The sequence below is a fragment of the Ursus arctos genome, unplaced genomic scaffold (genome assembly GCF_023065955.2).
Source record: "Ursus arctos isolate Adak ecotype North America unplaced genomic scaffold, UrsArc2.0 scaffold_21, whole genome shotgun sequence".
Classification (NCBI taxonomy): domain Eukaryota; kingdom Metazoa; phylum Chordata; class Mammalia; order Carnivora; family Ursidae; genus Ursus; species Ursus arctos.
Genome location: NW_026622886.1, coordinates 42,569,926 through 42,584,021, shown reverse-complemented (window position 1 = coordinate 42,584,021; position 14,096 = coordinate 42,569,926). Strand labels below are relative to the sequence as shown.

The window sequence follows — 14,096 nt, the reverse complement described above, 5'->3', positions numbered from 1 at the left end:
TATTTTGTGGAACTTTTCAAAACAAGGATCTCTGGAACCCACCCTTAGAGTTCTGACTCACTTGGGTCTGTGTTGAATCCCTCGGACCCCCCCACTGGCAATTCTGATGTTCACCTTTAATAGTGAATTTGTTCCTTAAAGTATGCTCAGTAGCGGTAGGTCTCCACTGGTGTATTCATTTAATTTCTCAAAAGAAAAAAAATGAATTACAATTTAAAAACCTAGCAAGAAAAAGCAAGTGTGCTCTTGATCTTTTAGCTACTTTGGAAAAAGGCAATCAAATATGGCAATAAAAAATGTAGAAAGTCATCGCCCATAATATAAATTTGAAGGGAGTTTCTCTTAATAAATCAGCTTTTTAAAAACATGATGAAACATGACGAAAGTACATCATGGTATCAGTTGATCATGACAACTTGTGAGATAGGAACTATTCTAACAGTTGAAGAGAATGAGGTTCAGAAAGTTTCTGTAGTCAGACCAAACCAGTAGGTTTTTATGAAAATGCAAATCAATTCTAGGAATACAGGAGAAAACGACAAAGGAAGGATCTGTCATCGAAACAATAACTTAAGGGAATACACTTGAACATGTTTTATTTCTATGTAGAACTTCACAATGAACAACCGAAAAAGGACCCTCGAGTCCTGCTTTCTTCCTCAGTTTGTCAAGAAATTTTTTTTAAAGATTTTGTTTATTTATTTAACACAGATAGCGACAACCAGCGAGAGAGGGAACACAAGCAGGGGGAGTGGGAGAGGAAGAAGCAGGCTCCCAGCGGAGGAGCCTGATGTGGGGCTCGATCCCATAACGCCGGGATCACGCCCTGAGCCGAAGGCAGACGCTTAACCGCTGTGCCACCCAGGCGCCCCAGTTTGTCAAGAAATTTTTAAACATTAAGTAGGTATTTGAAATACAGTCTGGAAGAAATAATGCATTGCTTAGTGCCTTGTTACTATACAATAACATCGTGTTCAAGAAAGTCTTCAGATACTAATGTCCATGGTTCCCATTGCTACTAAAGTCTCCTTTCTTCCTCTTAAATCTTTCAATCTGTCCCAACTCCAGGGCTCTAAAGGTACCACTTAGACCACTGAATGTTAGCAATCCTGAACTTCGCTTACCAGGATCATGAAGTTAACTTCTTTAATAGTTTTGATTAATGTAACTCAAATTTCTAATTCTGGTGGCTGTCTCCTCTGAAATATTTCAAATTCTCATACTGTTCTTTAAAACATGGAGGCAAATTCGACTTTTGGTCTAATGGTAACAACCTCATGCCACAGTATCTTCAAGGCTATTAATACTACAGGTGCTAAGCCATCCTCTTCGAAACAACACTGTTTCAGTGATCTCTCTGAATGTTCTTACTTCTCTTACTAGGAAACATATTTTTAATTAAATTAGTGCCCAGAACAAGAATGTAAGACGGTGTACATGGTGTTGCTTGAACATTTCCTCTGGTTGCAGGAAATTTTAACAAGTTTTACTACTGTACTACATTCGTTATAAGAAAAATAAGTCTACACTTTATCATATTTCTGTTGTTCTTCATGAACTAAAATTTCTTTAGTTCGTTCCTTCCTCTTTCCAATTTTTCACACACCCCCACCAAGTCCAGCTCACCATACAGGTAAGATTCCAGTTTCAGAGAGAAAGTGCTAATGCCAGCTAAATTTAAAATTTGACTTTTCACCTACTTTTGTGATATGTAACACCCCACTTAAGTTATTAAAGACTTTCATTTTTAAGCAGTTTCCTTGTCAATGAAGTTTTACTTGAAATGTAAAGGATTGAGTTGCTGTGTTTCTTTTTTATCAGCAAAATGCTTATTAATCATTTTGATCTTAGATGCACATGGCTCTATTAAAACTGGAAATCATTACATACAATATTGAATAAACTGCACAGAGCATTCGTTGATAAAATGAAAAATAAATTACAATTTCCTTTTCTTTGTTAGGTGAAACCTATTTTTCTAAGTTTTGACTTATAAGATTATATCCCTTGTTGTTTTTTGGTTACATCATTAATAGGTGAAATTGCTCATAATAGATGGGACACATGCAGTTTAAATTCTCTGAGGATCTAAGGATACAACAACCCTTAACAAATCTTGAAACATCAAAAAGTGTGCTTCGAGTTCACTTTAAGTTAGCATATTTTTCTCTGTGGGTAACATTTGCTACTGAAAAAATCTTGACCGTGTATATAACCAGTAGAATTATCAATAATCGCGTTAATAATGTTAATGAAACTGTACAGTTAAATGACGGAGACAATTAGTTCACACCATTTTGGTTTATTTATTTAGCAGGGAGCATTGTTTAACACGTCAGTCCCGAGAAACAGAAACAGCCATGAAGAGGCTTAACGTTACTAATAAAACAATCAGTATCAAAATATTTTATGGAACAATTTGTCTGTGTTCATATAATAATCTGTCAACTCTATGATTTGCTTATTATGTGAATTAACTCCGTAATCGCTCTGAGCTTGGATTCAGTGACACCGTTTAACTGCTCCCGAGTCGGGGGCTTTTACTCGGCATTTTTAGGAAAGGAGCTGTCAGGCTAATCTGAGGACATTTGAGGAAAGCCAATAAACTGTCACAAACTCGTAGCAAGTTGGATTGCTCGTGGTTTGGTTTGGGAGAGATTTTAACACTTCTTCTCTCCTGCTCTCCACTTCCACTCCGGCCCCTCCCTCTTCAAAACTTTCTTTCTTTTCTTTTCTTCTTCTTTTTTTTTTTTTTAAACAATATTCATTTTAAATGCTAATGTCAGCTCCCAACTTGCCTCTAATTGGTGAAGTCGAATCGCCGGGCGCTGAGTCGGGGCAGAGCGGCACCCCTGCCCGCAGGGAGAGGGCACGTCCGCCGGGAGGGAGAAATTTAAAAACCCTTCGCTCCGCCCCCGGAGGGAGCCCGGGCGCGCCGCAGAGGCGGGAGCCGACGCCATCTGGGGGACACCCTTCGTGGGCTCCCGGCAGGCGCCTTCGGGGAGCAGCCACCCCTGTCCTGGGCACCACGGAGAAGTCCGCACGCTCCCTGCGCTGCCCTCGGGATGCAAACGTTTGCTCCTCCCGGGAGCAATTTTCGCGCCCCCGCCGGCGGGGGTCCCGGGCGGTGGCCCCGGCCCTGGCAGCCGGAGGCCGGCGGTGGGCGAGCCGCGGGGCGGGGACGGGGGAAGGGGGACAAGGCCGTTCCGGCGGCGCGTCCCGATTCTCGGCAGCGGCGAGTACAAGGGACCCGTCCGCGCGGCGGGGCCAGTCCCGGGGACAGCGTGCGGGGCTCTCCCGGAGCCCCGGGCTGGGTGGGTGGAGTGGGGAGGGGGCAGCGGCAGACTGCTAACTGCGACTCTGCAGGAGGGGGAAAAAGAAACACAAAAGCCATTTTAAGCACAGGAGCAGAGCAGTGGGTCATTCGGGACACCTAAGGAATAGCAATGAACTGCAGCCTACACCCACCCACAAACAACATTATGTGCTTGCAGGTTAGCTTGTCAGACTTTCCTTTATAAATTCTGTCTCCCCCACTTCCACGCCCTCCTTCTTTCCCTCCCACCCGCATCCCCAATGGCAAGCATTCAGCCAGTAGATTTAAACCAACCAACCAAACAAACAAAAACAAAAGAACAAAAAACTTTATAGCAGATTTCTATTTCGTTTTTTTTTAATTATGCCTGGTAGGAAAATCACAAATGGCACACTCATAGGAATTGGTGTTTAAACCGAATCTTCTAGGAATGTGTTCCAAAACCTGTCAATTCCCATCATTCCAGACAAATAAGCCTAACAATTTTGGAAAGTGAACTTAACGATGGAGATAATTTTGGAAAGGAACAGAAAGACCTACTGAGACACATCCATTTACTTATCAGAAACTTTATGGCTGATCATAATTGGAGAACAAAGCAATGCGAGGAATGTCACATGCTCCTTAGATCTTGGTATCCTGTCTGGGCAAATATCCAGAGTTTGACACTACAGAGAAAGGGACAGCAGATTCCCAAGAGTAAATAACACATGCAAAGGAACCTTTGAAAGAACATCATTCAGTTAGTGAGTAAGTGAATGAGTGAGGTATTTTTCATTCAGTGAATACTTGAACAAACTTCTGGTAGGAAGAGCAGGAAAGAATTGGAAAAGGAGTAGAATAGGAATAAATTCAGGGGTCCCACCCTCCCAGATCAACCAGTCTAGTGATAGGAGACAGGAAGAAAGTTTAAACAATGCAAGAGGTAGAAAGTGTAAATGCCTCAAGATAGGACCTAAATAAAGTCCTGGGAATTTGGTGGAGGTGGGATCCCTCCCAGCTGAAGCCTTGCCCTTTATTAAGCTGACTCTAGCCAAATTTCAGCTCTGTCTTGGGCTCCACTTAAAGTGAAAGAATTCACTAGAGGTCCTTTCCCCGTAAGAGGGTCCTTGATATGGATTTAGCATACTGCCTCTTCTTGAACCTTCAGTATGTTTCCTTCCATGAGCTTTAAATCATTACTCTCTTCCTTTTTAAGTTTCTTAAGCACTCATTTTTGGGGTCAATTCCTATAAATTGAGGCTGAGCTGAGGTGACACAATCAAAGGGAGTTAAAAGTTATGAGCTAAGTTTGTTTTACTTATTACTTCTTTCCAAAAAGGATGTGGGTGGTCCATGACTAAAAACACCCCATTTCAAATAAATTGGTAAAATCAAAATAGAAAACCAGAAAAAAAAAAAAAAGCGGAAACTTGAATTAAGGCAACCCTAAGAGTTAACATGATTAGTGAGATCAAGCTTCACATTTGGCTCTGAGTTTCTTAGCAGCCAACGTAAAGACAGAAAAACCCTAACTGACATCAATCTTGCTGTTGAAAAATGCAAAGAATGCCTGTTTTCTTTTTTTAAAAAAATGTTTAAAGATTTTATGTATTTATTCATGAGAGACAGAGGCAGAGGAAAAAACAGGTTCCCCGCGGAGCAGGGGGCTGGAGGTGGGACTGGATCCCAGGACCCTAGGATCAGGACCTGAGCCCAGGGCAAACGCTTAACCCACTGAGCCACCCAGGTGTCCCAAGAATGCCCAGTTTCAAATGAAACTAAATTATAAAAGAAATTTGCTATGTGGACTATCCAGAAGGGCAGAGAGGGATGTAACAGGCAGTATCCCGAGAGAACTTTTATACAAGAAAAAAAGGGGGAAATCACAGCCCTGTTTTCTGTAATAACCTCTCATAAAAATGAAGACTTGAGTAAAGATGAGTCTTTGTAGACTGAGCTAATATAATTCAGTGTTTGGGGGTTCACCTTGAACACTAAGTAACATATCCACTAGGACGTCTTCTCTATATAACACTTCTCTCAATTGGAGCCAAATAATTTAAAATTAAGATTATTCCCTTTGGCAGGAGCCCAGAGTGTTGGTATTCCTTTGGACCCTAGAGCACAGATTTACGGGGTCTGGATAACAACTGCGCAAATGCTAAGTTTGTCATCCTTCTACTAAAGAGGCAGAAGCAAATCAGTGTATTCACACCAATGAAGACCACCCGAGTTTTCCTCAGAGTAGGCTGCGGGGCATCTCGAGGGTGAGCCAAAATTTTCCTTAGGAAGTTGCTTTGAATGTGCTCCAGCACTTGAACAAATGTTTAATTGAGTCCCTAGAGCTCCACACTGTTTTGGCATGGAAAATATTTCAAAGCTGGTGTTTCCTAATCACCCACAGTGGCTGGAGGAAAACATCAGTGGGACTGCCCCCAACAGCTCTGACCAAGGGACGACGCTTTCTGAGGAAACTCCAGGATGTGTTCCTTGCAAAATGAAACTGAATGAATTGAGACTAGCTCCTGAGCACAACGGCTTTAATTTTATTAAAGGAAAGCCATTATGTTTGACAGTTGTTAGATACTGCAACTAGTTGTGGGTTTTTTTTTGTTTTTTGTTTGTTTGTTTGTTTGTTTGTTTGTTTTGAGGCTACTTTGGGTTCGCAATAATAAAACAATATCATCAAACCAGAGGAAGATATCTATCTTTCTATTTACTATGGCGGGGGGGTTGTAAACAAGAAGGGAGCTCATCCTGTTTTATACCCCTCAAAGGATTGTTATCTGGTCTGTTAAGAGACTGTTTCTGCTTGTCTTGATTCTTATAGGGGCTGTTGGAATGGAGAATTTTTTTTTATTGTGGTAAAATACACTGAACGTCAAATTTACCATTTAACCATGTTTAAATGTATAACTCAGTGGCATTAAGTACTTTCACATTGCTGTACCACCATCTCCAACCATTTCCAGAAATTTTTCATCTTCCTCAATGGAAAGTCTGTTTTATTAAACATTAACTTCCCATTCTTTCTCCCCCAGCCTCTGGCGACCACCATTGTACTTTCTCTATGAATCTGACTATTCGCGGTAGCTCATAGAAGTGGAATCATTCAGTATTTTTCCTGTCGTGACTGACTTTTTTCACTTAGCATCCTGCCTTCAAGGAGAATATTTTTAAAGGGAACAAACTTAACTAGCAATCTATGTTGAAATCATGCATTGATGCATAACCAGTTCCTCTCCACATAATGAAGAGTTGGTGAAACCTACAAACCATCTTAATTGTTCTAGGCGGGTTTCTCCCCAGAGAGGTAGGCAATGTGTCACTGAACATTAAGAGACAGCAGCTATGTCTGTAACCTACTTGCTCCTTAGGTAAAATGTCAGGCTGAGAGCCTCAGAGTTACAAAAAACTGGAAAAACTTTCAGAGAAATTATGCAAAAATATTGTTGGGTTTACGATTAGTGAGATTTAGAGATTCGGCGATAGATCAGTATGATTGTAAACACACAGGATCCTACCAGAGGTGATGTTTGAAAGAAATAATTTGGTAAAGACTGGCACGCCTCAATCTGGACAGACCATTAGTCACTTCCGATAGCGTTTCAGTGATCTATTGTTGTGAGCAAATATCTCCCAAGCCCAACAGTCTAAAACAAACATTTTAGTCTGCTCACAATTTTGTGGGTCAGGACTTTGGGGATGGGTCAGCTGGCCGTGCTCTCATGTGGTTGCACTGAGATGTCAGGTGCGACATGCAACACGAAGGGGTAGATGATACTGGCTTTTGGTTGGGAGCTCAACAAGGGCTGTCAACAGAGTGACTGCAGTTGGCCCCTCTAGCGTCGCAGTTCAGGGTACTCAGGTCTTCTTGCATAGCAACTGGCTTAACCTAGAGCACACATTCTGGGAAAGCCAGGGAGAAGCTTCATGATTTTTTTACGGTTTAGCTTTGGAAGTAATAGAGTATCACTTCTGCCATACTCTATTGGTCAGAATAAAGTTGTCCAGATTTGCACGGGGCAGATAAACTCTACCTCTCAATGGGAAGAGTAGCAAAGGATTTGTGGCAATTTTTAAAATAACTACTACATGTGGCAAAATACTTTAACATGATTATAATCAGCATTAATCTGTTGTGCTGTGGCAGGAGGCTTTTATAGGACCAAACCCAAGAGGCATCAAGAATCTACAAAATTTTATATAGCTCCTCTGTGACTTTAATGAACCTTTCTCCTTCTGTCTTTAAAAAAGAAAAAAAAGATGTGATGACTGCAGCTCCAGCATCCATCATGGACCATGAGGCAATTGTGGGAATGGAAGCCACCTAATATGAATGGTGGACAAAAAGGTAAAATGAGTCACTGATGGCTGTGGAGCTACCATACCTGAACTGGACTGCCTTTGCAAGAGAAAAAAAAAAAAAAGTTTTGTCTTGTGTTAGCCAGTTATTCCTGGTCTCTGCTAGCTGAAAGCAATTCCTAAATGCTACACCTTCCAAATGCTCTAACTAGCCAATTAACTTAGGAGTCTCGAGAGACTTGGGAGAAGCTAAGCTGAAGATTAGGACGGTAAACCAATGGTCATTCGCAGTGTGAAATGTATCCACTTCAAGCAGCAAAATGGACTCTCAAGTATCTAAACTATCACCCAATAGTTATTCATTGATTACTCACTGTGGATGAAAGACAAGTAAATAAATAATTACAACACAGCAATAATGCAAAAATAGAAATATGTGTAAATTACTGTGGTTGAACAGCTGAGGGAGCGATTCATTCAGGCTAATGGAATAGTGAGGTTTCAAGACGGAGTGACATTTGGGTTGGGTCTTGAAAGATGAGTAGGAGTTTACAAGGTGAGTAAGAAAGAGTGGAAGAACATTCCTGGCGGATGAAATAGCATATGCGAAAGCACAGAGGTGTGAAATAGGCCAGTGTGTTGTAAGCCTGAATAGTCTGGTGTTTCTGGAAAATATAGTTTTGAAGAGTTTGGATCCTTGAAGGCAGTCTAAGCCAGATTTGAATCCCAGCTCTCGTACTTGGTAGCTGGGTGGCCTTGGGCAATTGCTATTCAACATGAGATTGGACCTCATGATAGAGATTGAGGGTACCCCTGAAAGGAGAAGAGCAGATGTGGGTTTTTGAAAATCACTGTGATGGCAGCTCAGAGGTTGGATGAAGGAGGGTACCGGTAAGGTCAGAGAGACAAGTTAGGACACAAGAAACATTTACTGAGTGCCTATTATGTCCACACACTGAGACACTGAGGATTCAGCAATGAGCAAAATCTCTGCCTTCATAGAGTGTATTTTACTGGGAAAGCAGACAATAAACAAAAGTACATAAATCTGTAATGTAAGTGCTGGAAAAATGGAGTAGAAAGTGAAGGGTTTTTTTTTAATGCTATTTTATGTAGGCTGATTAAGAAGGGCATCTGTGAAAAGAGACGTTGGAGCGGAGAACTGAAAGCGTAAGGACAAATACATCATCCTAAGGGAGGGGCATGCTTCGCACATTTGAGGAGCACCGAGATCGATTCCCCCAGAATAGAGTTGTAGGGATCTAGTGTGGTAAAGCTGATGGGAAACCGGGAGTCCTGACCAACTGGAGGGAAAGTAGGAAGGAGAGGAAGAGATGGCGCCTGCCATTTTTACAGGGCTTTGTGACCAGTTGGGTATGGGCCATGAGGAGAGGGAAGGAATCTCGTGGATTGCCAGATTTCTGGATTGGGCAAACGCGTCAGTGTCAGTGATGGAAAGAGGGAATACAGGAAGGGCACCACACAATGAAGTTGGTTTGGGACCTTTTGAGTCTGTGTGCTGGTGGAAATCCCAGTAGAGATGCCTTCTAGATCTTTGTGTGTGTGCGTGCGTGTGTGTGCGTGTGTATACAGTATGTATATTACAGGAGGGAGATGTGGCCCAGAGACATTAACACTTTACTGAGATGTTCATCTTCAGAGTTGAGTCACTCCTTCCTTCCTTCCTTCCTTCCTTCCTTCCTTCCTTCCTTCCTTCCTTCCTTCAACTAATATTTTTTGAGAGCCATATCCTATGCTAGACCTTGGGCATATAAAACAGACAGAATCCCTGCCCACATGAAGCCTACAGGTGGGCAGACAAAAAGCACATAAACAACAAAATAACATATAATTACAACCTGACACATGATCCAAAGGAAGCAAACAGCATGTGGAGAGAGTACAGAGTGTCTCGGGAGAAGGGCTCCCCGAGGTGACATTCAAACAGAAACCTAAAGGCTAAGACGAAGCCAACCCTGCAGAGTGTGAGGAAGAGACTGTGTGAAGACTTGGCGGAAAAGCCACAGAAGGTAAAGGGGAAGGAGGTGCCCACATGGATTTTGGAAAAGTAAGCAGAGGCCAGGTCATACAAGTCTGGTAGGTCATGACACAAGAGTCTGAACACTTGTAAGAATAGCAGTGACAGGAGACAATGCATGGTTTTTTAAAATAAATCATCTTGTGTATTTCCAGGCACAGGAGAGAGATTGGGGGAGGCAGGGAAGGAGACATGGCAAGGAAGTAAGGGCAAGGAGAAGCCAGTACACAAGGCTATTGGAGCAATCCTGGGGAAAAATACGGCTTGGGTATTTTTGGGTAGGATACAGAAGAGAAAATTGGGATCTGGGGATATAGTTTGGAGGTAGAATGATTAGGATTTGGTAATGGATTAGGTATGGGGAGCAAAGAAGGCAGAATTTTTTAAATAACTGATAGGTTTCTGCCTTATCAGTTAGGTGCTTAGCAGAATTAATTATTTTGATGAGAACACTGGTTGTATTTAACTAAACAATCTTAGTTGTGTTTAACTAACAATATGAATCTGAGACAGCTAGTTAAGGTAAAGAATACGGGCAAAGACTTTATTTCAAGTCACATGCCCCATACAAGGTATAGGGGTATTTGTTATTAATCCAATTGTCTATTGAATAAAAGAAGGTAACAGCTTTCCCCTCCCCCAAGTGATCTGTTCCTAAATTTGCCAAATGATATAACAGCATCTTAAAAAAAAAAAAAAAAAGTGGAAGGCATCCGACCAACTAAAGAAATGAGTATGAAGTTTAATTTCAAGTATTCAAGAATTATCATTTCATAAACACTGTTAACATGTTTCCTTTTTAATTTTAATGCCCATTGCTATAGTACAATGAATTTGACAACTTTGTTAAGGTATGCTTACTGGTGCAAATCAATCATTTTTTGTTAAATAAAGATGTTCTGAAACAAACACCAAGAGGATTGACTGCCTTCAGCAGCAGAGAAAGGAAATCAGCTTTAAGTTCCCTGTAAAATAAAAGAGTGACAATACAAGCAGCTCCCAGCCAAAAGGAACAGAGCCATTTTTGTTGTGTAATCAGTATCTTCAAATTTAGAGGTAGATGGATGAGAGGGAAGAGGGAATTTAGTTCGGATTTGGAGTTTGAACATTCTTTAGTTCAAATTTGAAAATTTAAAGAAGCCGTAAAAGGAGGCACCTCTCCACTACAAGCCTTGTAGCCAAGAGCACCTTATTGGGCTGTAATACACTGTAATACAAAAAGCAAACACCTTTACATGCAGATTTGAGCTCTGACTCCGCAAGAGAGACCAGAGTTCTCTAGAAACACCTATTTTTTAAAAAAAGATTTTATTCATTTATTTGAGAGAGAGAAAGCATGAAGGGGGCAGAGGAAGAGGCAGAAGCAAACTCCCCACTGAGCTGGGAGCTCCACGAAGGGCTCCATCCCCGGACCCTGAGATCATGATCTGAGCAGAGGGCAGATGCTTAACTGATTGAGCCACTGAGGCGCCCTAGAAATGCCTACTGAGTTTAAAGAACACTGAAGATAATTTCTAAGTGTCTTCTATTATCTATTTTGTTATTTTTTCTCCTTTCAATGCGTCCATCTTTTTGTTTTTGCTGCTCAAAATTTTCTGTGCAGTGTTTCCTTTATTTCAACACTGTTCTTAGCCACTAAATCTTAGGAATGCCAAACTACCTTGCAGCCCAAGGTTCTACCTCAAACAAAGAGAACGTTCAAACATAACATTGAACCGGCTGTCGGTTAAGACCCTTTCACATCCTCTCATTGTGTGTATTTTGCTGGTTGGGATGGGGTGCCCTCTCCAACATTGCAAACACAGACACACACACACACACACCCTCTCAGATGTAACTCCCACTCCTAGGTCAACAAATGTTTTAATAAGTCCCTTTGAACAGACGTGACCTGTAGATTTACGCGATGACCCTATCAGAAATAATTTGGAGTTTGGTCAAGAAGACTGCCTTCCTCTCCAGGAGAGCCTTTATTGTCAACTCTGGTTAATGAGCCTCTCTCTGAGCCTCAAACCGAGAGCGTTATTATCCGTGTCTGCAGGGCTGGAGCAAGAGAGGTAAGAAGCAAAGCTCCTGGGCCCCTGGAGCCATCAGGACTAAGCTTTCTCCCCGCCCGCCGGCAGAGCCAGAAGCCGGCCGGGTTTCTCTCTGGTTCCCCAGCTGGGTTACGGCGGGAGAAAGGTAATCGATTCTGTCTGGGGTTGTGGCGCGCCTAACACTTCCTGCGGTGATTTGCAGTCCCGGCTGGAGGTTGCGAGCTTCCCATTGGCTCGGGGGCCGACGCCGCGCAGTCTGAGGGGGCGGGGCCGGGCGCAGGGGTGGGGCGAGGAGGGGCTGGCCCGGGCGCGGGCCCAGGCTTCGGAAACTCCAGCCCGCAGAGCAGAGTGGCCACCGCAGCTCGCCCGGCTTTCCCTGCCTGTGGGTCCCCTCGGCTCGCGGAGTTTTTTTTTAAGAAGGGGCGGATCCCAGTGACAAGTTAATAGCTCTCGCTGCCCTCCTAGGTTCAACGGAACCTCATTCCTACCCCGGGTCCCCTTACAGGGTAGAGAAGGCGCCGGCCAAGATGCCTAGTGCCCGAGTGCTCGCTGCTCTCCTCCTGCCCGCCAGGGTCGGCCCCGCCCACACTCGTGGTTACAGACCCGCGCACCCCAAGCTGGTGTCCACAGTCCCCGACCTCTCCACACCCGGGGCGCGGCGTCTTGAGTGCCTCTCCGCGGGTCGGCGGACACAGCCGGTTCTCCAGTCCACCCACAGCCGGCGACCACTTACCCACGCACCTAGCTGGAGCCCTACCACTCTCCAGCCCGTCCTGCCAATTCACCCGGTCTCCTCCTTCACACACTCACCCGGCCCCTTCCTCACACGCTCACTCCGGGCCCCCTCCCTCCCACACTCACCCCTGCCCCCTCACTCACACTCAGCTGTCTCCTCCCTCACACTCATCCCTGCCTCCTCCTCCCGCAAGCACTCGTCCCCGCCCCCTCCCTCTCATCCTCACCCCTGCCACCTCCCTCACACACTCCACCCAGCCACCTCCGCACACACATGCACTCGCACTACCTGCTCTGTCACACAGGCACTCCAGTTCCGCCTCACCCCCTCACGCCAGCCCGGCTCCCTCGCACCGCATCCCTCCCTAACGCACGTGCACACTCATTCCGCATTCTGCACTAGGCACCAGCCCGCGCCCTGCACTGGCCCCTCGCGCCGGCGATCGTGGGAACCGGGGGCGCACCTCGGTCCCTGTCCCCCACGGTCATCCATCTCCCTCCCGGGCGGCCCGCCCGGACTTCAAAGGCGGCCTGGCCGCTGGAGGTCAGTCTCAGGCCCCGCCCGGCCGCGACGCAGAGGAGGAGGCGGGGGCGGCGCGCGGGCTCCGGGCCCCCAGTCCCGGCTGCAGGCTGCGGGGCGGACCGCGGGCCCAGCCAGGCGCGAGCCCCGGACGCCCGGGGCCCCAGCAGCGCGGCGAGCGCAGGACTGCGGAGGCGCCTTGCTTCATCCCCGCCTGCGAAACCTTTCCGATGAACGCGTGTTCCTGATGCCTGACCCTCTCTGCTAAAGCAAATGAGTCTCCCCTGGAGCTTAAGCCATATTTCCTTCCTTCTTTCCTTCCTCCAGGTCGGACACCCCTCATTGACAGGCTCTAATCCTCGGATCGGAACTACTTCTGCCTGGAAGATTTGGCCGGCTTTTCCTTTTCTCTCAGCGTTCCTGAAAAGCCAATTCGTTCTGAGCCGCATTGATGGCGGGGGCTGGGGGAGGAGGGCTACTTCCAACTTCTGGCACCCCCTGGGTGGTCGCCTGCCGTGATTCCTTTACCGCTCTTATTCTCCCCAACTTATAAAGGCCATTTTGCATAGAATAGTTAAGGAAGCTTAAGTCGTTTATTTTGGCATTGATCTTGCAGGGATATAATGACGAGTTTATATTTATTTATGAGATTTTTGAGAGCAGGGGTGTGTTACTCAGTTCCAAGGCTCTAGATCCTAGCACAGGACCTGGCGAATAAACAGCTGTGCATTCTCAATTATGCTGCATCCAACAGAACCAGCTTTTTGCATGGAGCTTTCCAAACACTATCAGATACACTTCAAATGTTACATAAAGCTTCCCAGGAAGAAGAGGGAAAAGAAGGATGAGGAGAGGGACTCCCAGAATAATTTCAGATCCTGTGAAAGAAACGAGTTAGATTTAGATCTTCAAAGCTAAACCAGACAGACCCTGCACATCTCAGTGAGAACACAGACTCTCTAAGACCTCAGGAAGTATCGCAAGTTCATTTTGTGCCAACCCTTCCCTAGCAGGTAGCATTCTCTGACTTTGCATTGTCTTTATTACCTTTCTTTTTTTTTTTACAGTGTTTTTTTTTTATAAATGATTTTTTATTATATTGTGTTAGTCACCATACAGTACATCCCTGGTTTCTGATGTAAAGTTCGATGCTTCACTAGTGGC

The 14,096-nt window shown here is 44.6% G+C and overlaps 1 protein-coding gene across 1 annotated transcript; it reads left to right on the top strand.

The window, feature by feature from the left end:
• Positions 1–2,779: 2,779 nt before the first annotated feature.
• Positions 2,780–13,200, top strand: LOC113256217 (mucin-19-like). The gene is made up of 3 exons (XM_026499954.2): positions 2,780–3,314; positions 11,880–12,059; positions 12,143–13,200. Exons 1-3 carry the CDS (start codon positions 2,780–2,782, stop codon positions 13,198–13,200), a joined length of 1,773 nt encoding a protein of 590 aa, XP_026355739.2.
• Positions 13,201–14,096: the final 896 nt, after the last annotated feature.

Bases quoted from the DNA above. Each gene is read 5' to 3' on its own strand.
- LOC113256217 (XM_026499954.2), top strand. From the start codon at position 2,780: ATGTCAGCTCCCAACTTGCCTCTAATTGGTGAAGTCGAATCGCCGGGC. The intron at 3,315-11,879 runs GTGGGTGGAGTG...GGTGATTTGCAG, and splicing joins CTCCCGGAGCCCCGGGCTGG to TCCCGGCTGGAGGTTGCGAG. The intron at 12,060-12,142 runs GTGGGTCCCCTC...CTGCCCTCCTAG, and splicing joins TCGCCCGGCTTTCCCTGCCT to GTTCAACGGAACCTCATTCC.